At 37.6% G+C, this 26,549-nt stretch overlaps 1 protein-coding gene across 4 annotated transcripts in view; it reads left to right on the top strand.

Moving 5' to 3' along the window:
* CDK14 (cyclin dependent kinase 14) overlaps window positions 1-26,549 on the top strand; it is a 722,913-nt gene that overhangs the window by 133,602 nt on the left and 562,762 nt on the right. For 3 of the 4 annotated variants that reach the window (XM_060196252.1, XM_060196255.1, XM_060196253.1), the window contains one exon: window positions 21,003-21,248. In XM_060196252.1, the coding sequence (XP_060052235.1) occupies window positions 21,003-21,248 (246 nt within the window). Of the gene's footprint in view, window positions 1-1,343; window positions 1,683-21,002; window positions 21,249-26,549 lie in introns of those variants that run through there. The other variant, XM_060196254.1, reaches the window with a different exon arrangement.

Below are 26,549 nucleotides of genomic sequence, written 5' to 3'. Positions count from 1 at the left end.
CCTACCTGCTGGGGGACATTTCACAAGGGGCAAAGCAGATTTGCAGAGTTTCACTTTCTCTCTTCCTCTTTATCCCCCCTTCCCCCATTTCTCTCTGTCCTATCCAATAAAATGGAAAAAGATGTTCACCAGGAGGAGTGCATTTTCAGTGAAGCAGGTTGAGCACACATGGTGCGAAGCTCAAGGACTGGCATAAAGATCCCAGTTCGAGTCCCTGACTCCCCAATCTGTGGGGGGGGGGGGTTTGCTTCACAAGTGGTGAAGCATGTCTGCAGGTGTCTTTCTCTCTCGATTTCTCTCTGTTCTATCCAACAAGAACAGCAATGGCAACAATAATAACAACAATGGTAATGAAATGAGGAAAATGGCTTCCAGGAGCAGTGGATTCTAAGTGCAGGGACTGAGTTCCAGCGATAAACCTGTAAGCAGAAAGAAAAGGGAAAAAAAAAAAAAAGGACCTAATGCCACATGGTGGAGTCAGATAACAAGTTGGTGAAAGATGAGGTGTGCTGAAATCTATTAGAGTAACAATAACAGCCTTTTAAATCAATATTTCTCCTGATAAAGTCAATTTATTCCCTTGTGTAAAGTTGATTTTCTGAGGATAGGAATTTAAACAAAGATAAATAGTAGATACTCCATTGTCCTGTAGAGGTCGCTATGAGAGTAGTAGTTTGGCATCCTTATGCTGCTACCTAGCACTGTGTGGCATGACTTGACACAATTAGCCTAAACATTTTGAGATATGATTTATGTTGATATTTTGTTTTTGAGAGTGGTATGACCTCTGCCCCCACCAGTAATTCTGCAGACATATGACTATTTATTTTAACATTTTAGATCTATAAATACCGCACCTGTGCATTTTGGTGCATAGTCATATTAGAGTTCTTGTTATGACCTATTTGCATGTGAAAAATATATGCCCATAAGCACATTAAGTCATCTTAGTGGTTTTTGCAACATGACTGATGGCAGACTAAACTTGACCCTCTAGAGGACCTCAGATCATTGTTTATTGGGGTTGTCACTCAGGACACTTAGTAGCAGTAGCATTTCCTAAAGCTTTTAAAAAATTGAATTGAGCATGATGAGGTTCATTCCCTTGATTAAATGTTTTTCCTTCTATGCAATCACCATTAGCTGTTTGGCTTCTCTTCTGCATTCTTTTGAAGCAGCCCTGCATTGCAAATCAATATCTTTCTGAAGAGACAGCATGTTGTGGATTGTCTGGGCAGCATATGCATGGTTACTTTGGCTGCAGTGCTGCTGCAGAGCCCAGTTACTCTGCCTTCCTGGGAACTCCACAGGCAAGTCCATCGTGTTTGGAACAAAAAATTAGATTTTAATTTGGGGGTGAAATTAACCTCTTTAGGTTATTGATACTGATTGTTAGCATATCTTTTGTGTCCCTCTGAACCATTATTTATTTTTTTTCCCACTGGGATTAGCTTTTCTTAGGTGATTTTCTTTCTTTCTTTCTTCTTCTTCTTCTTTTTTTTTTCTTCTTGCTTCTGCTTCCCCCTTTCTTGGTTGTAGTACGGCCGTACCATTTCAGCTTGCTAGTGCAGAAAGATGTGAATTCAGTTGCTGTATGAGCCTGGCCTGGTGCAAACACATTGCTAGAGACATGGTAAAGAGTTCCAGGTGAATCAAGCCCGAGAGAGACAACAGCAAAAACGGTAAGACAGAGCATGCTTAAAATTAGAGCAAGGGTTTTAATTTGGAGCATCTTGGCAAGTCTGAATCCTGACTCACTCATTTACAACTTGAAAAGGATTCATTTTGTGCATGTCATTTTACTCACTGTCTTCTATTTAACTGCCAAAAAATATCACAGATTGATCAAGAGGAAATTTAAATTGAAGATCCTATAGGCAGTTACTCCTGGAAGAGTCTCTTTAGGCTCCCGGGGATACTGCTTTTAGTTTGTAAACACCAGTAGCAGTGATAAGATGAGGAAGTGGTTTAGAGACTGTTTCTTTGCCATAGCTGAGTCTTATTTCTTCTGAAACTCATCTGTTCATTATAGCTTAAAGAGATCTTACAGATTGTTTTGCCTGGCTGTTCTTGGCCAAATGTCCTCTGTGGGGAATCAGTGAAGGACGGGAGACCACTTTTCATTTAGGTAAACTGACTTCCATGAATTAATTAGCTGGATTCAATCTGAGTCTAACAAACATCTCTAATATATTAAGAATCTGGGGCTTCCTTGCAGCTCATTCCACCTCCTTCCTTTCTGGAGCTCAGAAATACACCTGCTTTCAATGTGTGCTGCCTAGCAGAGGTCAGTGTGCTGGTATTTTGCATCATTACACCTGTGGTGGTTATGCTTTCATGTACAAAGTGAAAATCCTTCATGCAGTTTTGCTTCAAAACTGAAGTGTTGGTTCTAATAGTAAATGGATTGTTAGCATTTTGATGGTAATGGAGAACCTCTGCATGCATGAAGCACTGGGGCAGCAGACTGGCTATTCCAAAACAATGCTTACCTGCTTATGAAGAAGGTAACAATCAAGAGATGGAAACATGAACCTTGATATTTCCAGAGATTGAGTTACTATTTTATTTTCTAATTGCTACAAAGTATTGAGAGGTGTTGGGGGTGGTTAAAGTTGAAGGACCTATTCTAATATTGTTCAAATGAAACTATTATTTACACAATCCTGATGAATTTATAAGGATTTATCTGTTGTGAGGAGCCAAATGTTAGGCATACCAGCAGCATCTTATACTTTAAAGACATTAGCCTGCTGTACTTTAAATAAATAAAATGTAAATAGTGAAGATTCTGAATATTGGTTGAGAAAATCATCAGTAACTTGCTGTAACATGTTTGGCCATAAGCTAGTTAAGTATAATTTCATAGTATGTATTAAAACCACCCCTGTTCAGTTTTTGAGAGAAATATTGACAACATGTTAGGCGTAATTTCTTTTTTTTTGGGGGGGGGGAGCTGGAGTTGGTGTTAGGAAGGTGTCTTAAATATGCTACTGTGTTTAGTCAACTACTCTAAAGTTTGGACGTTGATTTTGGGTAGTGAATATTTGAATTTTCTTCTGAAAAGAGTTCAGCTTTCTTTTTACTTGACCATATAACTTCCTAAGAAGTCAAGATGAACTTTTCTCCCCCCACCTAATGTTCAGTTTTCCTTTTATTATACCACCCACCCAATGTTATTGTGCAAACCTAGAAGTCAGAATATTTCTAAAAAAAATAAATTAAAACCTAATCAGGTTAATATTATATTTATGTTTTAAATCTCACACTTTTCTAATATTGTGCCCAATGGGGTGTGTATTTTCTGCTATTAAAACTAGAATATCAAAAGCCAAACTTTGTTTTTTTCTACTTAGAATATGATGTGTTCTGCAATTGCTGTTTCTTTTTCAAGAGTGATGTGTTCTAGGTATTTTTAGTTTTACCTTCATGTTGTGTAAGCTGTAAGGTTTATTTTTTCATCATTTAACAGAAGGAATTGTACATTTACCAAAAGTAAGTAATTCCTTAAAAGGGGGGAGGGGCGTGGGGAAAGAATATTAGAATAGCAATATGACATTGATTTAAAAATCATATAAATTTTATTCCACAAAGATCTAGTATGTACAAGTAAGACTTTGTAAAGCTTGCTGGGTAGAAAGTATATATGAAATAAATGTGCATAGACCCAGTAGAGTTGTTGTTTTTTTCAGGAATGTTTCCCAATATAATTTCTTGTGGATAAGTAAATTTAAGGCTTTCCAAATATCACTCTTTTTAGGAGGATTCTTCCTCTGTTTTGTTCATGTATTAGACAAACATTTACGGAAAATGTTCTGTGGGATAGTGTAAGTATGTTGTGTAAATGAAGCGATTTTGTTCCTGTCTTCATAGAACTTACAGTCTGCTTCTTTTAAAGAACTTTCAAGAAAAAAAATTTTTTTTGAGAGTCTCTCCCATTTGAATAGTCACGAGACAGAGAACACTGTTCCATCATTTATGAGCTATTTGCTTTGTCTTTCTTACTTTTATATGTTGCTGGTACTTTACACATCAAAGCATGTGCATGACTGCTGAGCCATTTATTTGGTCCCCATTTTGATTATTTTATAGGGTATATTGGCGTTAGGTAGAGTCACATTATTTTGAAACCTTTGCTACTATATATTTCAGAACTTCTCATAACCCCAAATAAAATTGTGTAGACACTAGCTAGTAAATCTCCATTCTTCCACTCCCAACTCCAGATAATTAATTTCTGTTTTACTTTCTGTGTCTACTAATTTACCTATTGTAGATACTTCATATCAAATCAGGTGAAATCCTGTGCATTCTTTTGCCCCTGATTCATTTCTCTCAGCTTATTTTTGTTATCTATATTGTAGCATGTATCAAGATCTTCTTTTTAATGTATGTTTTACATTATGTAATGTATCATATAATGTATGATTTTTATATGGCATAAATAGTGGATATGATTTCACTAAATCAAGCTCCCATATGGATACCATAATAGACAGTTTAGGTTACTAAAAATGAAGATCTGAGGAAGATGCAAGGAATGAGGAGTAGAAATGTACTGGAGGAAAGATCTATGGATATAGTGTATTTAGATTCTTTACATAGCCTAGTAACTGAGCATGGTGATTGGCCTATTTAGATTTTTATGTCAATACTTTGCTGATAAACTATCCAAAGAGTCATTGGAAACCTGACCTGTAGCTTTTGTCATCATTAATATTTGAGTTTCACCCACTGCTTCTGGAGCCTTTTTAACTTCAAAAACAAAATCCAATCAAGTTGCAGTCTCTTTTAAGAATCAGAGATTGTTACTGGCACATGTTTCAGCAGTAGTGTTTTCTGGTTGACTCATCACCATTCATTTGCTCTATGGGAGAATATGACTATTTTTTTTGTCTCTTGATACCTACTACAATCTCTTCTTTCACTGTGGTTTTCCATAGACACTTAATCCAAGAATACCAGTTATCGTTTAAGTTTAAGTTAGAGAGGAATGACATAGTGTGTAAATCTGGTGCCATATAAAGCAGTTTTTCATTGGACAAGGAAAACCCTACTTGATCAATTTTGTTTTTGTTTCTCAAGTTTCTTCCTAATTATGAGTATCCTAAATGTTTTTTTTCCCCTCTTAAAGAAGATTTTCTTCAAAAGCTTAAGTTAAGGTACTAAGAACTGCTTGTTTATCTGCCATGAAATGATCTGATGATTTCTAGAATGGATCAGAACTGTGGTTTATATCCATCACTTTAACATACTGTTCAGGAGAAACAAGCTTTTATGGAAGCAGGTTCATATGTCAATGTCTAATACTTGCGTTAGCCCATTCTCCTAACTGGTTTTTCCTTCTTAATGAATCTTATTATGCTCTATCCCTTAAACTGCTCTGCTTTTCGGTCTTGACTTTTGACATGAAGCTGGTTTAAAATCACATTAGTTAAAAGCATGGTTAAATTGGATGAGGGAAGTGGGAGTGATGGAGGAGGGGAGGGTGGGTCAGAAAACTGTAGGATAGAAGGGTCCTTCTTTCATCCTTTTGTTCTTTCTTCTTTTCTTTCATCAGGACAAGAGTCAGTAAGCCAAGTATTACTGATTAGCTCTGTCCTTTGCCTACTTCTCTTGGAATGTGTAAGGAAGATATCCAGTTGTCCAGGTGCTTAGGCTTTGTAGCCAGAAACCTGAAATAAATCTCATTTCCTTTGCATGGTCTTGAATGCATTACTTAGTTCTTGTGTGCTTCAGTGTAGTCATCTGTAAAATAGGAATAATAACAGTATCTCATAGGTTGCTGTAGAGATAATTATTACAAAGTACTTTTCATAGTAACTGTTGTATAGCAAGAACTCAATAATAACCAATTTACTGGGAGTCTGGCGGCAGTGCAGCGGGTTAAGCGCATGTGGCGCGAGGCACAAGGACCGGCGTAAGAATCCTGGTTCGAGCCCTGGCTCTGCACCTGCAGGGGAGTTGCTTCACAAGTTGTGAAGCAGGTCTGCTGGTGTCTATCTTTCTCTCCCCCTTTCTGTCTTCCCCTCCTCTCTCCATTTCTCTCTGTCCTATCCAACAATGATGATGTCAATAACAACAATAATAACTACAACAATAAAAATTAAGGGTAACAAAAGGGAAATAAATAAATATAAAAAATAACCATATACTATGTGACACACACTTAATGCTCAATGGGAAACAACACCAAAACTACATTTAACCTCTTTTTTTAAAATTTAAACCTAAGTTTTTCTTCAGGTCTGGGGGGACAGTATAATGTTTATACAAAATACTTCCATGCCTGAGGGTTTGAGGTCTCAGGTTCAGTGCCTAGCACCTCCATAATAAGCCATAGCTGAGCAGTGCTCTGGTCTATCATACTCTCTTCCTCCTCATTAAGATAAATAAATAAACTTTTTAAAAATATAGCCATCAGCAAGCATCATATCCCCATCATCTAGAAAATACAATTTTTCAACTTTCTTTCCTATCAACTTGCATTATGCCTTTCCCATGATCTTCCTATTAGTTACTGGACTTGAATGTATAAAAAGAGAATATGATAATGGGAGCCAGGTGGTAGCGCTGTGGGTTAAGCACAGGTGGCAAAGAGCAAGGACGGGCGTAAGGATCCCAGTTCGAGCCTCTGGTTCCCCACCTACAGAGTCGCTTCTCTGGTGGTGAAGCAGGTCTACAGGTGTCTATCTTTCTCTCGCCCGGTCTTTCCCCTCCTTTCTCCATTTCTTTCTGTCCTATCCAACAACAATGACATCAACAAGAACAATAATAACTACAACAAGGGCAACAAAAAGGGAATAAATATTGAAAAAAGAGAGAATATGATAAAATATCCAGTGTTTGGGCTGGCAAAATAGCTCACTTGGATAGTGTGCTGCTTTGCCATGTGTACATCCCAGACTCAAGCCTGGCCCCCACTGTATTGAAGGAAGCTGTACTGTGTTTCACTCTTCCTCTCTCTCTGCCTCTCTTTTATAGAGATAAAAAAATAGAAATTTCCAGTATTCTAGTCATCACCTGACATGTTTTGGTAGGGTGAATGTTTTTATAAACTTCCTCTCTTGTCTAATTGAAGTGATATTTGCCCCAGAAGCTTATTCTTAAATCAAAGGAAATCTTGCTAAAAATATAGAGATGAGAGTGAAATGCTCTTGAAAGTGCTGTATTTGTTTTCAGGTGGCAGACTAACAGCAGGATATTTGTAGCCCACTGCTCTGCTCTATTCACCTCAGTTAGGATCCACTATTGACTTTTCACAGTTACAGGAAAGGTTTAAAGAACCAGTCCTCATGAAATCAGTTAGGAGTTTATTATTAGTGGATTGCTGTCCAATTTATTATTGTTGAAATTCTAGTTCTTTACAACAGACAGGCCAATTGTTAAAGTGCCATTGAAAAATATTTCCCCTTTCCCCCTAAAGGTATATTGTTCCTGGTATCTCCATAAGCTCTATGTAGTTAGTGACCCATATATGATTCTCTGAAAAATTTAAGAGCTTTAAAAGTTAGGCCTCTATCAAATGATGTCCTATATTTTTTCTAAATTCTTTGGCGCAGTTTGTACTTAATTTATTTTATTAATATAAAGTCATTAAGCTTTGTGACATCACTCAACACTAATCACTAAATTGTTACACAAGCATTAATAATACATTTAATTTTAACTGTAGGTGAGGAGGTGTAAGTTGTATTTATATAGCCATCTGTTTCAGACTAAGAAGATAGTACATAATTTCATTTCTCCTTTAGGGAAAGAATTCAAACATATTTATAATCTTCTTTTTAAATGCTGTTCATATGGTTACCAGGGGAAAGAAATTCAAGTCCTAGTGGATCCGTTGTACCTCCAGCAGTGTTGTCTTTTCATTTTTAATATTATGATACCTACGGAATGCTTTATCTTCCATGAGGGACAGAATAGTGAGCTACAGATTTTTGAGAGATATAAACATAAAGGAAGGCCTACCTTGGTTCAGTACAAATAAACTATGGGGGGTGCAGTGAAAAAAGAGAAGCAACAGAATTCAGAAGGTACCCGAGACTGTTAGACTGTTATCTGTACAACCTTTGAGACAAATGACAGCTTTCCCTTTTCTTAGGATATTTGAAACACTATCAAATACTACCTATTTGTATACAGATAAAAAGCTTCCTGGACCATGTAATTTACTTCAAACATCTTTGAATCTGATTCATTTACTAGTTATTGGCTCTTCTGTTATGATATATATATATATTTTTTTGAACATTGTAGTTAATATGTCAGTCCCCTGTCAGGTTATTTCACACCTCTTCATGGTGTGGGGTCCTTTGAAATTCACTCTTTTTCTTCTGTTAGGTAGGACCTTCAACAAAACTTAACAAAAGGAAAAGCTATATTTAAACCTATATGATCTGTGAATTGGGAGAAAAGTTCTTATTTGCAAGGGCAGACTTTCTTTTTTAGAACAAGAGCTTTTAAGAGAATAGTGTTTTGATGAAGAAACTAGTTATCCATGCAGTGTGAGCCACTGTGCTTAGCCCAGTTCTTCTATTCGATTGAGAATGGGTATTGCACATTCCCACTGCAGCTGTGGGAATTTTGTGGATTGGAAAAGGCTTTTTGCTTTGTGGAATCTCAACAAAGCCACTCCTTTACTGTGCATAGGATTCTCATTTCATGCCCTAGTTCTGAGAAGCTCTGGCTACATATAAATGGGAGAAGGAAGCAATATAGATGTCAGTTCTAATATTTTACACCCCAGCATTGTATAGTCCTTTGGCCGTATGATAAAAATTTTATACTTCTTACTATTTTTTTTCTTTTTTACCAAAATGGAATTTTAACCAGCATATAATTTTAGATGCCTAGTGGGAGGCAAAACATTTATGTTTCTTCTTTCCTCTTTCTTTTCTTGGGGGTGCAGTACCGTGGTATTTAGTAACTGCTTAGTAGAAACAGTGACTGAAATAAATCTTGCCCAGACTTCCACAGAATCACCATAGCCTTCTGTTTGGGAGTAGGAGTTAATGTCCTTTGTCCAATCTGTGATGGGGATTATTTAGTTATACCATGCAAACATTTGGCTATTTATTTATTTATTTGTTTGTTTGTTTATTTCTGAAAGAACTTGTTCTAGAATTCTTAGTCTTCTTCACAAATATATATTCCTTTAAAACTTTAATTTCTGGATCCTAAAGTGACTTTCTTTGTCTTTTTTTCCCCCTCAAACTACCAGATAAGCTTTAGTAATTAAAAGTGAAGTAAGACCTTAGTTTTACTTCTAGCTGAGGATAATTAAAAAAAAAAAGATACAAATTTTGCCATAGGGAAACAAAATCTCTATATTAGAAACACACAAATCTGAAAGTTTCTGTGCAGGAAATAATGCACATATACTGTTATAACCTACATGTATATATTTTTTCTTATCTCTCCAATCTTATTACTGCTGCTGCTCCTTTTTAAAGAAAAATATAAGTAACTTAATAATGATTAACAAGATTATAAGATAATGGTGCAATTCCATAGAGTTCCCACCACCAGAGTTCCGTGTTCCATCCCTCCATTGGAAGAGGCCCTATTAGTTATCCTTCTGGGAGCATGGACCAGAATTCTTCATGGAGTGCAGAAGGTCTGGATTCTGTAATTGCTTCTCTGCTGAACAAGGACATTGGCAGGTTGATCCGTACCCCCAGCCTGTTTCTATCTTTCCCTAGTAGGGTAGGACTCTGGAGAGGTAGATACTTCATGACACATTTCTTTTTCTTTCCTCTTCTCTTCCCCCTTCCCTTCCCTTCCCTTCCCTTCCCTTCCCTTCCCTTCCCTTCCCTTCCCTTCCCTTCCCTTCCCTTCCCTTCCCTTCCCTTCCCTTCCCTTCCCTTCCCTTCCCTTCCCTTCCCTTCCCTTCCCTTCCCTTCCCTTCCCTTCCCTTCCCTTCCCTTCCCTTCCCTTCCCTTCCCTTCCCTTCCCTTTCCCCTCCCCTCCCCTCCCCCCTCCCCTCCCCTCCCCTTCCCTTTCCCTTTCCCTTTCCCTTCCCTTTCCTTTTCTTTTTCCTTTCCTTTCCTCTTTCTCCTCTTTCTCCTCTTTCCTCTTTCTCCTCTTTCCTCTTTCTCCTCTTTCCTCTTTCCCCTTTCCTTTTTCCTTTTTCCTTTTTCCTTTCCTTTCCTTTCCTTTCCTTTCCTTTCCTTTCCTTTCCTTTCCTTTCCTTTCCTTTCCTTTCCTTTCCTTTCCTTTCCTTTCCTTTCCTTTCCTTTCCTTTCCTTTCCTTTCCTTTCCCCCTTCCCTTCCCTTCCCTTCCCTTCCCTTCCCTTCCCTTCCCTTCCCTTCCCTTCCCTTCCCTTCCCTTCCCTTCCCTTCCCTTCCCTTCCCTTCCCTTCCCTTCCCTTCCCTTCCCTTCCCTTCCCTTCCCTTCCCTTCCCTTCCCTTCCCTTCCCTTCCCTTCCCTTCCCTTCCCTTCCCTTCCCTTCCCTTCCCTTCCCTTCCCTTCCCTTCCCTTCCCTTCCCTTCCTTTCCTTTCATGGGTGGGGATACTAGGGATCAAATCTGTGACTTCATTCATTAAATGGGGTAAGGCACAGGCCCCACCACTGAGCTTGATCTCAGCCTCCTGCTGTTTCTTTTTAATTCATACATTGAATATGCCCAATATAAATATACTGGCATGTACCTTGTGGAAAATTTTTATTTCGGAGTTCAAATTTACATTATGGAATGATCTGAAGTTGCTGTCATCTTTATGTAGGAAGTTTGAGCAAAAATGTTATCACCTCAGGGTTGGGCGGTAGTGCAGCCAGTTAAGCACACGTGGCGCAAAGTGCAAGGACCGGTGTAAGGATCCGGGTTCGAGCCCCCGGCTCCCCAGAAGTCACTTCACAGGCGGTGAAGCAGGTCTGCAGGTGTCTATCTTTCTCTCCCCCTCTCTGTCTTCCCCTTCTCTCTCCATTTCTCTCTGTTGTATCCAACAACAAATGACATCAACAACAGCAATAATAACCACAACAAGGCTACAACAAGGGCAACAAAAGGGAAAAAAAAGGGGGGAAAAGACCTCCAAGAGTGGTGGATTCATGGTGCAGGCACTGAGCCCCAGCAATAACCCTGGAGGAAAAAAAAAATGTCATCACCTTAGGTTATAACCTAGTAGTTACCACTCATACTGTATCATGAAGCACATTTTCCCCCTTTACAAAATTGACCCCTTTTAAAGCTTAATCATTTATTTTATCAAAGGAGCAGAACCTGCCCTCATATGGTTTAGAAGCCTGTGCCTCAAACACAGGACTGTTTACACACAAGTCTGAAATGTTGTTAAAATGCAGGTTCTGACTCAGTGGGATCAAGGGGAGTCTGAGATCCCTGGTGATGCTTTGCTGTTAGTCTGTAAGCAGCAAGAGGTTAGAGAGTATTCTAGATGCAGTTCGGATCCCCAAAGCTAGCTCCGTACAGAAAATCCTCTGTAGGCCACAACAACTACCAATGGTACTTCTCTCCTTAACTTTAGCCTTCATTCAACTTTATGATAGATTTACCACTATGATTATGATTTGGACAGAATAAAGAAATTAGGATTTGTTAAATATATGCTTCTATCTATGCGAGACTATAAGCAAGACTGACTCTTACTTTGAATCAACTGTATAATTATAACAAGGAAAATTAATAAAATAAAATTAACTGTGTATTAAATTAATTGCTGGGAGTACCATTTACCTATTTCGTAGTAAAATTAGTAAAGCAGTTACCAAACATCTTAGTAAGGACTGTAACAAAACCACAGGTGAATATGAAAGTCTTCAAGAAGTCCCTATTCAGTGTGAACATTAGCCAGTGAAACCTGGATATATATAAAATTAGGTCAGACTCTAAAGAAACCACTTAGTAGAAAAATAAACATTTTAGAATTAAATTAGAATAATAAACATTGAATTCTGATGAGTGGATGAGTGGAAATAGCTGTCAAAAACCCCTTTCTTTTCTTTCTTTCTTTCTTTCTTTCTTTCTTTCTTTCTTTCTTTCTTTCTTTCTTTCTTTCTTTCTTTCTTTCTTTCTTTCTTTCTTTCTTTCTTTCTTTCCTCCAGGGTTATTGCTCCGTGAATCCACTGCTCCTGGAGGCCATTTTTCCCCCATTTGTTGCCCTTGTTGTTGTAGCCTCGTTGTGGTTATTATTATTGCCATTGTTGATGTTGTTCCTTGTTGGATAGGCCAGAGAGAAATGGAGAGAGGAGGGGAAGACAGAGAGGGGGACAGAAAGATAGACACCTGCAGACCTGCTTCGCTGCCTGTGAAGCGACTCCCCTGCAGGTGGGGAACCGGGGGCTGGAATCTGGATCCTTTCGCAGGTCCCTGCGCTTTGCGCCATGTGCGCGCAACCTGCTGCCCTACCTCCCGACCTCCCAAAAACCTTTTCTTTGACTGAAAGGGATCTCTGCTCAGGAGGTGTTTAATTGTTACGTAGTTTCCCAGGTCTATACATTTTTTTTTAATGACTTACGTTTAGTTAAAGGGGAAATCTTATGATAAGGGAGACTTTTGGACGGAAAGAAGGAGGGGAGGCAATCTTGAATCTCTGTTGCATGATGGTCTGGGAGAAGAGTAATTGTACCCATGTGTCTACAATTGCACTGTAAACATTAACCCCTCTAATAAAATTTTAAAAAAAGGAAGAAAGGGGGCGGGAGGAAATACCTTTCTCTGAATAAATATTAATAGAACACAGACTACATGCTCTTTCTTTTGGGGTTTAGAACATTGAAGTAATGAAATGGGCAAAATAAATCAAGTACAAGAAAACAATTCCAAAGTAGCTTATATTGAACTCACTGAAGGTAGTATATATTTTCAAATTATGAGATATAATCTAAAACTGACACAGTTTTTCCTAAAGAAGGGCATTGCTTTAGTTTTTCATTGGACCTGTGATGGATATCCCTTTCACAAATGTCAAAAAGATCATGACTTATCTGCTGCTTAATATATGATTCATATTTGTTGTGGAAGAACTTAAAGTCTTTTAAATCAGTTCTTTTTCCAACTGCCTTTACAAAGAGTGTGAAGTAGAGAAGACCACACACTGAACTCAGCAAAATGTCCATTACCAGAAAATGAGTGATTCAAAGGGACAATTTTCAGCCCGAATGAATTCACTTGAAATGAATGTCAACCTTAACTGAATTAAGTTGTGCTCTTTCAGACCCACTGCTGTGACTTTGGTAGACAGTTGTCTGAATTTTACATAGCTTCAAGCTAAAATTGGAGGTCATGCTGATACTTTTGGAGCCTCCTAAGACTCTTTGAAATTTTTAACAATATCTGTTGAATTTTGAGTTTGTCTGCTTATGTACAAATCCCTGTTAATGATGAGTAGGCAAAATAATTGATTCCAATGAGCACCCTAGTGTGTGGGTGCACCTTCAACCTGGTTTGAAAGTCTAAATGCTGTTGAATTTACTGAGTAAAATAAACAGCACCCAAAATAACAAGAGTTTATTTTGGTATTTGTGATTCCTTCTTTTTAATTTTTTTTTCCCCTCCTCCAGGGTTATTGCTGGGCTCGGTGCCAGCACCATGAATCCACCGCTCCTGGAGGCCATTTTTTTCCCCCTTTTGTTGCCCTTGTTGTAGCTTCGTTGTGGTTATTATTATTGCCCTTGTTGACGCAATTCGTTGTTAGATAGGACAGAGAGAAATGGAGAGAAGAGGGGAAGACAGAGAAGGGGAGAGAAAGATAGACACCTGCAGACCTGCTTCACCGCCTGTGAAGCGACTCCCCTGCAGGTGGGGAGCCGGGGGCTCGAACCGGGATCCTTACGCCGGTCCCTGTGCTTTGCGCCACATGCGCTTAACCCACTGCGCCACCGCCCGACCCCCTTTAATTTGTTTTCAAGTAGCATGAGACAACCTCTGCTTATGTGAGTTTTGTCACCTCAGCTTCTAAATGGAAAAAGGAAGTGTGAGAAAATAAAGTTATAGCGAAAATATATTCTTAGTTTTCACTGGTACTGGCATGTCTGCTTACCCCTATTGTGAGGACATCCCTACTCTAGGTCAGTTTCTTTCTTTCTTCCTTCCTTCCTCCCTCCCTCCCTCCCTTCCTTCCTTCCTTCCTTCCTTCCTTCCTTCCTTCCTTCCTTCCTTCCTTCCTTCCTTCCTTCCTTTTTATAGAGAAAGAGACGGTGGAGCAGGAGACCTCAGCAGTGAGGTGGGATCTGGTCTCAAACCAGGATGCATGGCAGACAAGACAAACACTCCTAAGTAAACTATCTTGACAGCACAGAGTGTCATGTAATACTGACAGCATAGCTACCACCAGTGACTGATTGGACAGAGACACTGAAGTTTTCTGCTTCTGACCCTTTGAGGAACTATCATTATTTTCTTTATAAGTTTGAAAAACCTTTATTTTGTCCATAAGCAGAGATTTTTTTTTAAGGGAGAGATGCTTTGGGGGGGGGGGCTGTGGAACAAATAGAAAACACATTTCTCCCTCTTTTTACTGGGGAAATAATGGTTTACAAGACAGTTGTTGTCATATGATAGGTGTCTGTGCACCACTCCCACCACCAACTGAAGTCTTCCTCCACCTTTGTGCACTGACTCCCAAAAGCCCTCTCCTCCACTACCCCATTGTAGGAGTCTTGTTTCTGCTTCAGTGGACCACAAGTAGTCCAAGTCTGACCCTATTATTTTTCCTTTGGAAAACATTTTTTTTTCCTTTTGAACTAGATAACCAGATTGAAGAAATTAAAGTATTATAAAAGGAATAATGTATACAGGAATGCAAAACAGTGGAACAGATTAAATGCACAAACACTGAAGTGAATTTCTAAGTGAGTAGTGAGATTTCATCAACAAGGACTTGCAAGTAAGGACAATTTTTGATGACTCTTGGACAGTGTATGAGTCTATGGTTTTGTGAGAGAGGAAGTCTGTTCTTTTTGTCTTAAGTAAGTATATCAAAGGACAATGAAAGCTAAGCTGATGGTGATTGAAATGGCCATAGTTCAGAACCATGTTCAGAGCTACTGATTTTTGTATTTGGCCAAGTGTCTACATCCTTAAAACAGTCTCTCCCCAGTCTCTCTTTTGTAATTTAAATCTGAGCATCTATTACTGATTTAGTTGAATTTCTTTAATTCAAATAATAGTTTAGTGTGATGACTGATTATTTTAATATATTTCAGATACTATAAAGAAGCATGCACATATATAATTTTTATAAATAATATTGCTACACTTATGCTTTTCCTACTTTAAAACACCAAGATTTAATTTCATTTTACTTAAATGTTTCTTTTTATACTTTCTTACAGATATATTTACTTAGATTCTTTCCAGGGGTGTCAATAATAATATATTTTGAATCTTCTTAGGGTTGTATGATCTTTATAAATCCACAAATAAACCAGTCCCTTCTCAGAGTATCCAGAATTTGAATTGTTGATTCTTAGTGTCTTAGTTGTTTTATTTAAAATGATTTAAATCTGTGTCACAGTTGTCAAGTTTTTAAAAAAAAAAATTTTAAGTGCCAAATTTCACTTAGTTATGAACATTTAGCTTTTTTTCTTTCTTCAAAAATACTTTCTGCATTGGTTTCATCTAACCTTTCTTTGGAATATTGTGTATCTTCACCAGATGTAAACTTTATAAATTGGTACTTTAGGCAAAATCATAAACCCTTAATTAAGTCTCTTATTGGGCTATGCAAACCTGATCAGTTATCCTTGGAACATCTTATGCTGCTGCTCTTTTTACTATTGTACTGTTGCGTGAGTCCTTTTTTCCACAGACTCTTATCAGTCATATGTGTTTTTGGTACAGTTTCTAATTTCTCTCTCTCATTTTAATTACCCATTCATTCATTTATCCAGTAAAATCAGAAACTGGGATGGAAGGGCAAGGTAGAGGGAGACACTTGTAACAATGCTTCACCCTTATGAAGCTTTCCCCCCACCCCCAGTCCTTGAACCTGGGTCCTTGCACATGCTAGCATGTACATTCCACCAGGTGTGCCCAGTTTCTACTTTCTCTAACACTACTTGACTCACTCATAGTTTCATGTGTTAAAAACAACCACATCCATTTATTTTCACCTTTCTTTTATATTGTCATTTGCTTTTGATATTAAACCTTAGTGGCATTTCAAGACTCAACCTATCCCATGTAACAAGTTTTATTTTCCTTTTAATATTTAAATACATACTCACAGTTTGGCCAGTAGAAGCCCCTTAAGACAGATTCCTTTGAATATCTCGCCCCATCCACTCTCCCCCTCTTCCCAGTACTGCTTACTTGGGGATTGAATCTGGGACCTTTGGAGCTGCAGGCATGAAAGGCTTTTTGCATGACCATTGTGTTAAGGACCCTGCCCTTAAGGCACATTCCTTTGGTCTTCTAGCATTATCTCTGGAAAAAAAAAATTTTTTTTTAATTTTATTTTATAGAACAGAAAAAAATGTTTAGAGGGAAAGTGGATAGAGAGGGAGAGACAGAGACACCTGCAACACTGCCTTACTTATTGTGAAGCTTTCCCTCTGTAGGTGGATAAGGGGTCTTGTACTTGGGTTCTTACACATGGCAGTAGGTGCACTTAGCCAGATGTCTCCTGAAAATTTATTTTATTTGTTTCTCAAAGATTCAGTTATTTGTTCTTATGACACCCCCATACTCCACTCCCAACTACTTAGCTCTGGCTAATAGGCTTTTTTTTTTTTTTTTTTTTAGGGATTGAACCTGAGTCCTCTGTGACCATAGGAATGCAAGTTCTGTGCTCTGATACTGATCTGTCTCTCCATTCTCACCCCTGAAATTAAAAAAAAAAAAAGTTCTTGTTTCCATTAATAGCTGGATATTTCACAGCTATTTTGTACTCCTACTCTGTGAAATGAAATCAAGTTATTTTCCAAGGATTCTCCCCCCCCCCCCCCCATAGTGGAGAACTGGAACATAGTTCAAAATCTGGGCAGCAGGGGTGCACATAAAAGTGAACAATGGATCAAAGGGCTACTATTTGATGGTTAGAATAATAAGACTTTTTGAAATCATAGGCTGCTACTGAATTTTTTTTTCCAGTTTGACATATTATATATCTGCTCCCTAGTTTTCTTACAGTTTGAGGTTATACTCTCTACATTTGGTTATGGGAAGAAAGATTCTATTTCAGTAAATTCGAAAAGGGAATGAGTGAATAGGGGATAACTCCCTGGCAGTGTACACACCTTACCATGCTTATTTAGAATGTTTATTTATGAAATGTAGAATTAACTTGCTTATTTATGGGATGGGAATTAACTTGACCTATTAAAGCATCAATTTGTATGCATGTGTCCCCTCCCTCTCAGGCTCTGTTCAATCCCAGCACCATTTTATGCCAGAGCTAAGCAGTGCTCTAGTCCTCTCCCCCTCTCTACCTCTTCTCTTATTCTTCCTGTTTTTCTTCAAACAAATAAATAAATATTGGAAAGAAAATACTAAAGGATACACTAAAAAAGGGATATTTAAATTACTGTCTGGTTGATAGAATGGTTCAAATGAAGATGGGTATTGGGTAGTAACTTCAGAGAATAATTTGCCTTTCAGAACTTTCTGTTATTAGTAGGACACATTCTAATATGTTTTCTCACCCCCTTTTTGATGTACTCTGGTAAAATCAGTAATTTTTTTTATACCATCTGGCAGAAATTGCAGCTCTCTGGGGCAATACACATGACTCTTACTTCCCATTGTATATATCTTTTTGTAGACTAAACCCCTCCCTCGTCTTTTTGGAGTCTGTAGGGTACACTGCTGGATAAGCCCACAAGATCAGCAAGGCTCATTCTCCATGTCTTTATGACAGGCTTGAATTCTGTTTTCTATTGGGTTTGTGGTTAGCAGAGACAGCCAGATCACGTTTAAGTTGTTTGTCCCAAATATCAGAAACTTGAAACTTTTCCCAGTCACATTACCCAATGTGGAAAACCCATGTATAGATAATTTTCTTGGGTGAAGATACATGCACAAAGCAGGTGACAGTACTGCTATCACTCACACAAACTCTGGTTGAGATGGACATAAACACACATTGTATAAAAGTTAATTATGTGAAGACCATATCATTGTCTTTATTAAGCTGGTAGAGTTCCATCTTGTAAAATGCTATCAATATAAGTTCATTTGTTGATACTAGTTATAAGAATCAGTACTTATAGGAGCTAGAAGGAATTATGTTAAATGAGATAAGTCAGAAAGATAAAAACGAGTATGGATGGTCCCACTCATACACAGAAGTTGAGAAAGAAGAACAGAAAGGGAAACTCAGAGCAGAATCCGACCGAGTTTGGAATATTGCACTAAAATAAAAATCTCTGGGTGGAGGGTAAGGGTAGATGGTCAGTTTCACTGTGGGGGTGGGAAATGGACATAGACCTTTGGTGGTGGGATTGGTGTTGGTGAAAGGGGAAAGTGGGAGAGAACTGAAAAGGAGTTGGAGCCCCCAGTGCACTATGGCAGATGCAAGGTTGAAGGTGTGGTGTGGTGTGTTGACATCTACGATGGAGAGATAAATTGTGTACACACACACACACACACACACACACACCAGCTTTGTTATTTATAATTTCCATCAGTAAAGAGATTTAATTAATAAGGGGAGTGTAGGTGCTAGCTCACCCTGTAAAGTGAAAACATGTACCTTACCTTACCATTGTATATGCATTGGCTTACCATTATCATTGCAGCCCAGTTCCCTACAATCCCATCTGATAACCACAGTTCTGCAGTCTGAGTCTAAAAGTTTGCTTTATTTCATTTTGTTTATTTTTCTTGACTTTTTTTTTCTTTTGCCAAGGGTTATCACTGGGGCTCGATGCCAACACTATAAATCAGTTCACTGCTTCTGGTGGCCATTTTTTTCTCCCATTTCATTCAGTAGGACAGAGAGAAGATGAGAGAGGATGGGAGATAGAGAGGGAGAGAGGAAGACACCTGCAGATCTGCTTCACTACTTGTGAAGCCGTGCCCCCCGCCCCTGCAGGTGGTTGAGCTGGGGGCTCTGACCTGGATCCTTGAGCGGGTTCTTGCATTTAGTACTATAGATGCTTACCTGGGTGTGCCACCACCTGCCCCTCCCCCAATTTTTTATTATCTTTATTTATTGTAGAAGACAGTCAGAAATTGAGAGGGAAGGGAGATATAGATAGGAAGAGAGACAGAGAAACAGCTACAGTACTACTTCACCACTTTCAAAGCTTTCCCCCTGCAGTTGGGGACCCAGGACTTGAACCTGAGTCCTCGTGCATTGTAATTTGTACACTCAACCAGCCCTGTCTTGCTTTGTTTTTTGATTTGCCCTATATGGGTGAGATATTCCTATCTTTTTAGTTAATATAAGTCCATTTCGTATTTCAAAATGATGACAAATTTCTTTTAAGTGTTGTTTTTCTGGAGAGTTTTTCATCACTTCTTTCAACTTGAATGATAGATCATTCTTAGATGGGTGTACTTTCCATTGAAGTCATTTCTGGCCTTTAGAATTCTGGCTAAAAAAAAAAAAGAATCACTTATTGGTGGTTCCTTTATAGTTGACTCTATATAGTTTTCTCTATTTGTGATATTTGCTATCTTACTTATATGCTTTGTTTAATTTGGTTTGTATTTATTTTGTTTGGAGTTCTTGGATCTCATTATCTTACCTCAAATTTGGGAAAATTCTCAGATAATGTTTCTTCAGATAAGAACTCTCTCTTTCTCTGTCCATGTGAATGTTTTTCCTCTTGATGTTGCCTTGTAACTCAGTTACACAGTCTTCATTTGTTTTAGTTCTTTTTCCCATTTCTTTTACGTTTTCTTCTATTTTATCCTCAACCCTTGTTTGGCCTCTGTCATTTTGCTCGTGTATACTTCTACTAAACTTCTTGTTAAATCTCCTCTGTTACATTTTTTATCTCTGATTTCTGCCTCATACTTTCTATGACTTTGTTGAAGTTTTCTTCCACTGAACATCTCATTTTGGTGAGCAGCTGTAGAACCACCATTTTAGATGTCCTCTTTAGGAGGTTTATATAACTCTAGTAAATTTGGAGTTTTCTTCTAGTTGCTGTCTTGGTCCAGCATGTGTATATAGTTTCCCCTGTTTTTTCCACTATATTTGTTATCTGTGAAGACTTGGACCTAGGGATTAAGGAACCTGGAATGGATATCAGTCAGAAATTCAGCATAGTGATTGCTTAACAGACATTAGGTTTGTGTGGGAGGGATTTTAGGTCTGATATGGGGTTGGGGCTACACTGTTGGTAGCGACAGTGCATTGCATGCTCTAGGTTTTGCAGGGCACAGATTCTGCTAGGTTGTAAAGCAGGATAGCTGACCCCAAAGTCTGTTACTCTGGTGACTAAATTCCAACATGGTGTCTCCTAGAACTCCAGCAAGCTGTTGTAAGCCACTTCCTCTTTATATCTTTTACTTTTCCATTGTTGTAGACTAATTATGGGACTAGGATTGGCAGTGTCAGAATTTTGGTGCAGGCTGCCTTCTGCTCGCTAGATTCAAGTCCCATCCATACGTTACAGAAATCTTTTGATTACAGTTTGTTGTTACTTGGAGAATTTTTATCTTCTTTGGAAAGGGCATATTTCTGTGTTCTGCAACCTCAATATTGATCGTTTTGTTTTTTGACATGGGAAGTTTGCTTCTATGCATGTTTTTTTCATCTATTGTTGAGATTTTGCTGATATCAGGTAGAAGAAATGATAGACTTTTCTATTCGGTCATCTTGGAACCACATAAACCCAAGCAAAATGATTATAAGAATTTTTTTTCTTTCATTTAAGTTGGTATAATTTTTCAGATGTACTTTTTTGGGGGGGTGGAAGTAGAAGTTGAGTTTTTATGTTTTCTAGAATAATAGCAATAAAAATAAAAAACCATATGCTTCCTAACAATAAATAATATTTTCTTAACCAAATAATAGTAAATTAGTAATTTTTAGTGTTACTAGAGTTTCACTGGAGGATTATGAGTTTAATTAATTTTTTTTCCAGATATGTGTCACAAAGATGTCTACACGGAACTGCCAGGGAACGGACTCAGTGATCAAACCCCTGGACACAATTCCTGAGGATAAGAAAGTCAGAGTTCAGAGGACACAGAGCACTTTTGACCCATTTGAGAAACCAACTAATCAAGTAAAGAGGGTGCATTCTGAGAACAATGCCTGCATTAACTTCAAGACCTCCTCCACTGGCAAAGAGTCACCTAAAGTTAGGCGGCACTCCAGCCCCAGTTCGGTAAGTGCTGTCTATGGGTAAGCAGAAGGAATAGACTTCTAACAGTAGCATAATGTGCTGGAAGAGCGCAGGTAACTTAATTACTGCATTATTATAGATTCTCTCCCAGGGTACTTTAGTTTTTTTGTGAGAGCATGAAAAATAGAGTATATATACAGACTATTTATAAGCACCTAACCAACAAACAGAGAAGTAGCTCAACTTATTTTTGGAGAAATGATTTTTCTTGTTGTTTTTAATTAGATAAATTTATAATTAAAAGCCCTCTGGTGTCTCAAGCCCTTAGAAACAATTTTGAACTTTGTGGGCAGCATGCATAACTTTAAATATTACATATTCACAAATAATTCATCTGGTAAGTTTTAAAATTTGTTCACTTGTCTTTTTACTTATGTTCATTTGTATTTTCAGTGAACAATTTTTATTATCAGTTAGATATTTGAAATTGAACATCTTAAAGAGATTTTATTTGTCATAATGGGATTTTTAGATGAAACTAAGTCAAAGCAACTCTTGTCTTTTGGCCTACAGAAAAATTAAATTACGTGGTGATTGCCACTTTGTGATTGTAAAGTTTTTCTTAAAACTGATATTCCCCAAACTGACCAGATTTTAGCTTTCTTAACAAGTTTTATCATATATGAAATTAAGTAATTTTGAGCTTTTGCGTAAGAACTTTTCAACACATATGTATCAAAACTCTGTGAATTAAGAGGAAAGGACTAAGAAGATTTTCTTTCTGTCCTTTTTTAAAGAAGCATATGCCATTTCAGAGATTTAAGCATTTCATTTTATGAGGGCCAAAACAGAACAAGAAATGTCAACTATCAGAAATGTTTTGACATTTCAATTTTATTTAACTGTATGATTCTACACAGACCTTGTTACACTTAGTATCAATGAAGCTGAAATAAATATTGATACAATACATGTTAGGAAACTTGATTTTCTGGTTTACCCCAGACTGACGCCTGTAAGTTTGTCTATGGTTGTAAGATAGAATTCTTCTATTCAGATACATCACTAACTTGACAGAAGTTTGATATATAGTATCATTTAGAAGAAATGAAATGAGTTATTGAGAATGGTGAAACTTACTGATATACTATGAAAAGATAAGCATGCATATTTTATTATATAGTTACATATTATATAGTTACATCAATCTATCAGTGGCATATAGAAATTGACACTTCAGATGTTGTGATGACATATACTTTATACTGAAAAGCCATTCACTGTTTCTCAGAAATATAATTAAATTAGGCATCTTATAGTTTATATCTGAAATTCTAGTTATGATCCTCTGGAGCACTATTTCTTTTGTTGTTTAAATTATTCCTGGTCTGTCTATTGAGAATTCATTTAGGTTGACTTCTTTGTCCCTTTGAGATCTTAAATCACTTTGTTATTTGGATAATTCCTTAGTTTATGGCACCATAAGATCATCTTGGTTTATACTGTATTTTCCTAGCCCCAGAATCAACCAAAGAACCTCAATTTGTTTTAATTGGAACATGAGATTTAAAAACCAAGGTGTGTGTGCGTGTGTGTAGTTTCTTTTACCTTGTATCTGTTTCTATCTTAAAAAATAAATAATGAAAGAGAAGGAGAAGAAGGACAAGGAGGAGAAGAAGAAGAATGTATGAGGGAGGGGAAGTGCTAAGTCAAAGTAATATGACTACTTTCAGGGCCAGAAAATCCTAAACTTATCAAGTATATTATGGCAACTCATTGCCAGCAGCAACAACTGGAAAGGAACTTTGATGAGCCCTGAGACTGAATGAGCACCATGGCGGTTGTCTACTGGCATTGGAATGGTCTATTCATCATTCCCTTGTGACTTTTGTAGAATGCCAGATTGAAACATCTTTTGGGGACAAAACCCCACACTGAATAGAAAGTGCTGCACTAATCTTCTGTTTAGGGCAGGTTCAACAGGGGCACAGAAAAGAGATTATCATAAGGAATTCTTGGAGTGAAACAGATGTGGGAGGTCTCGGTATATGTAATTTTTTTTTTTTTTACTTTATGAAAACAGGTATAAAAATAAGCTTATTTCATGAGGCTAGAAAAGCTCTTTTGTCCATATCCTCTCTTCAAAGTAGTGAAAAAGTTGTCTTATTTAAAAATAATGATTATCTATATTACAAAAAGAGAATTATATATACATTAATATATAGTTATTATTTATCAACATATAAATTATATATAGAAATTAGCACTTTAGATAGTGCAATGAAGTATACATATAAAAAGGAACTATTCACTGTTTTTCTGAAATATATATATATATATATATATATATATTTATTTATTTGCCTCCAGGGATCATTGCTGGGATTCAGTGCCCACACCATGAATCCACTGCTCCTGTGGATTTTTTTTTTTTTTTTGCATAGGATGGAGAGAAATTGAGAAGGGAGGGGAAGATAGAGAGGGAGAGAGAAAGATAGACACCTGCAAACCTGCTTCACTGCTTCACTTGTGAAGCAACCCCCCTGCAGGTGGGGAACTGGGGGCTCAAATCGGGATCCTTGGGCAGGCCCTTCCGCTTTGTACTATGTGTGCTTAAACTGGAATTTAAATTGAACTTTTATTTCATGAAGGCATAAAAGCTTTCTTGGTCATAGTCTTTCTCAAACTACTGAAAAATTCATGTAAATTAAAACTAACCAAGAGAAAATTTATTACTTAAGCCCCATATAAAACTGAGGAAAAGTGAGAGAAAAAGAGTAGGGTACCACCTGTACAAAACAGGATGGCAAGCTAGATGAGGTAAAGTTATTTATTTTTTTCTGATTAATGTGAACTCAAAGGAAATACTATAGATAATCAGTTAAATTAGCTAAGTAGTAGATTATAGAGTTAGCACACAAAGACCTATAGAGGGGACTGGGTGATAATTCATCAGTGGAGTGCACCCTTTACTATGCACAAGGACTCAAATCAAGCCTCAGATACCACATGGGGCCATCTGCATGGTGGAAACTTCACTCATGGTGAAGCAGTGTTGTAGAGTCATGTCTCTTCTGTCCCCCACCCCACAACTCCCTGTTCCTTTCTCTCAATACCAGATAAACTGGAGTCTGCTAGGAATTGTCCAGGTATAGAGCCACAAAGAAAACAATACAGACCTTCATAAAAGAAACAATACTCAGTGCTGAAATCTGGCATATAAGGCAAATGATTCAGTAATTATTTTCTGTAGTTCTTATATGAAATTGATCTTGTGGTAATCTTGTTACTGAGAGGAAATCTCTTTTAGAAGTGATCCTTCTATTAAGTCAAAGAGGAATAATTTAGGAGTCACCTTGTGTTAACCTCTAATGAATTAATAAATTGAGATGACTGAATTATCAGTTATTGCTGAAGTCATCAAAGGAGAGACAGGTAAAAATTATTGTATTCTGGGGGGGGGGAATGGTGGCACACCTGGTTGAGCGCTCATGTTACATTGTGCAAGGACCCAGGTTCGAGCCCCCAGTCCCCACCTGCAGGGGGAAAGGTTCACAAGTGGTGAAGCAGTGCTGCAGGTGTCTCTCTGTCTCTCTTCCCCTCTATGCCCCTTTCCCTCTTGATTTCTGTCTGTCTTTATCCAATAAATAAATAAAGATAATAAAAAATTTTAAATTATTTTATTCTAATGTAGGTATACACAGTCACCTACAGAATCCAGCCTGATGTACAGCAAGCTTCTCTAACCACTAACTTTATCCAACTCTCTTATTTCCTTTAATTTTTTTTTTTTTTTTTTTTACCTCCAGGGTTATCGCTGGGACTCAGTGTCAGCACTACAAATCCACTACTTCTGGAGGCCATTTTTCATTTTTATTGGATAGGCTAGAGAGAAATTGGGGCAGGGGTAGAGGTAGAGCTGGGGTGGGGGAGGGAAAGCCAGACACCTGCAGATCTGCTCCACTGCTTATGAAGCGACACCCTACAGGTGAAAAGCCGGGGGCTGGAATCTGGATCCTTGTGCAGATCCTTGTGCTTCACTTGGTATGCCACCACCTGACCCTTTCTGATTTCCTACTTGTAACTGACCCTTCTAATGACTTCTTTGCAACTCATATAACTATGAATTTTAAGCATCGATTGACTCCAAAACTATGTGATAGATGTATAATTTGCTGCTCTGAAGCTCCCCTTTATCCTACCCAGGTGAACTGACTGATCTGTTTTAAGACTATATTAGCCTAATATATTGGCTTAGCTGTTGTTCTTTTATTATGACCAAGAAGGGTCTCGGGCCTCTTGTTCTGTGTACAGACTTTTTGCTTGTTTGTTTAATTTCCATCAATTTCTCTTCACTGTGATTTTCACTATGCTTTGTATCCTAGTTCTGAGTAATCCCTTTAGAGAATTCTCTGCTGGGCTAGGAGAGGAGCAGACACCTGTCTGTGAGTTATGGGAAAGTTCTGTTTCTTAAATCCAGGGTATCTATTTAGTCTTTTTTTTTTCTTTCCCTCCTTAAAGTTCAACCTCCCATTCTTGATTGTTTTTCAGATTCTGAACTGTGAATTAACTTATTTCTTATTCACTTTAAGCATTTGGTCAGTGTCATAGTCAGTGATCTCCACATATGTTATCTACTATTTATTTCTAAGTTTTCTTTTTTTAAAATTTGTCTGCAGCCTTCTCTGTTTAGCTATGTGAGTTATAACTTTATTATCATGTTAGTACAGATTGGTGAGGCAGAGAGATAAACACATATGTTTGAGTTACCATGTTTAACTGAAAACTTCCACTGTTTCTCTCCTATTAACTTTCTTTAGATACTTTTTCCTAAGTTTATTTTTAGACTTACCCTTTCTTGGTTTACTCTGGAATGTTTTTTCTTACATAGCAGGGTCCTTAATTAATTTACATGGAAACTCTTTTACTCTCTTTTCATTTTAGGAGTTTTGTTTCCATTCAGTATGCCCAGGAAAAATATCTTCTCTTTCCTTTTCAAGTTGGAAATGGGTTTCTTTTTCTCATTTGGAATGAAATAATAATATTCTGTTTTATTCAGAGCCTTTTATACTTTAGTTCTTTTCTGTATTTGCTCCTATTATGATGAGTTATTTTTATATTCTTTAATACACTCTTTTTCATGTAAAGACTAGTTTCTTTTCCATTTCTCACTGAACATAAAATGAAGCTGGTAAAATCTTTTGTGTAATAGCACATTGTATCCCATCCATGTATGGGTTTGATGATTTTCATATTCACCAGCACAGAAGTATTATAGGCATAGGTTTTGTAATATTTAAAGATTTCTTTTTTCCAGACCAGGGTCTAGGGGAGGGCTCATGC

The sequence above is a fragment of the Erinaceus europaeus genome, chromosome 8, assembly GCF_950295315.1.
Source record: "Erinaceus europaeus chromosome 8, mEriEur2.1, whole genome shotgun sequence".
Classification (NCBI taxonomy): Eukaryota; Metazoa; Chordata; class Mammalia; order Eulipotyphla; family Erinaceidae; genus Erinaceus; species Erinaceus europaeus.
Note: the sequence above shows the minus strand (reverse complement) of the source record. Positions and strands in the feature narration are given on the sequence as shown.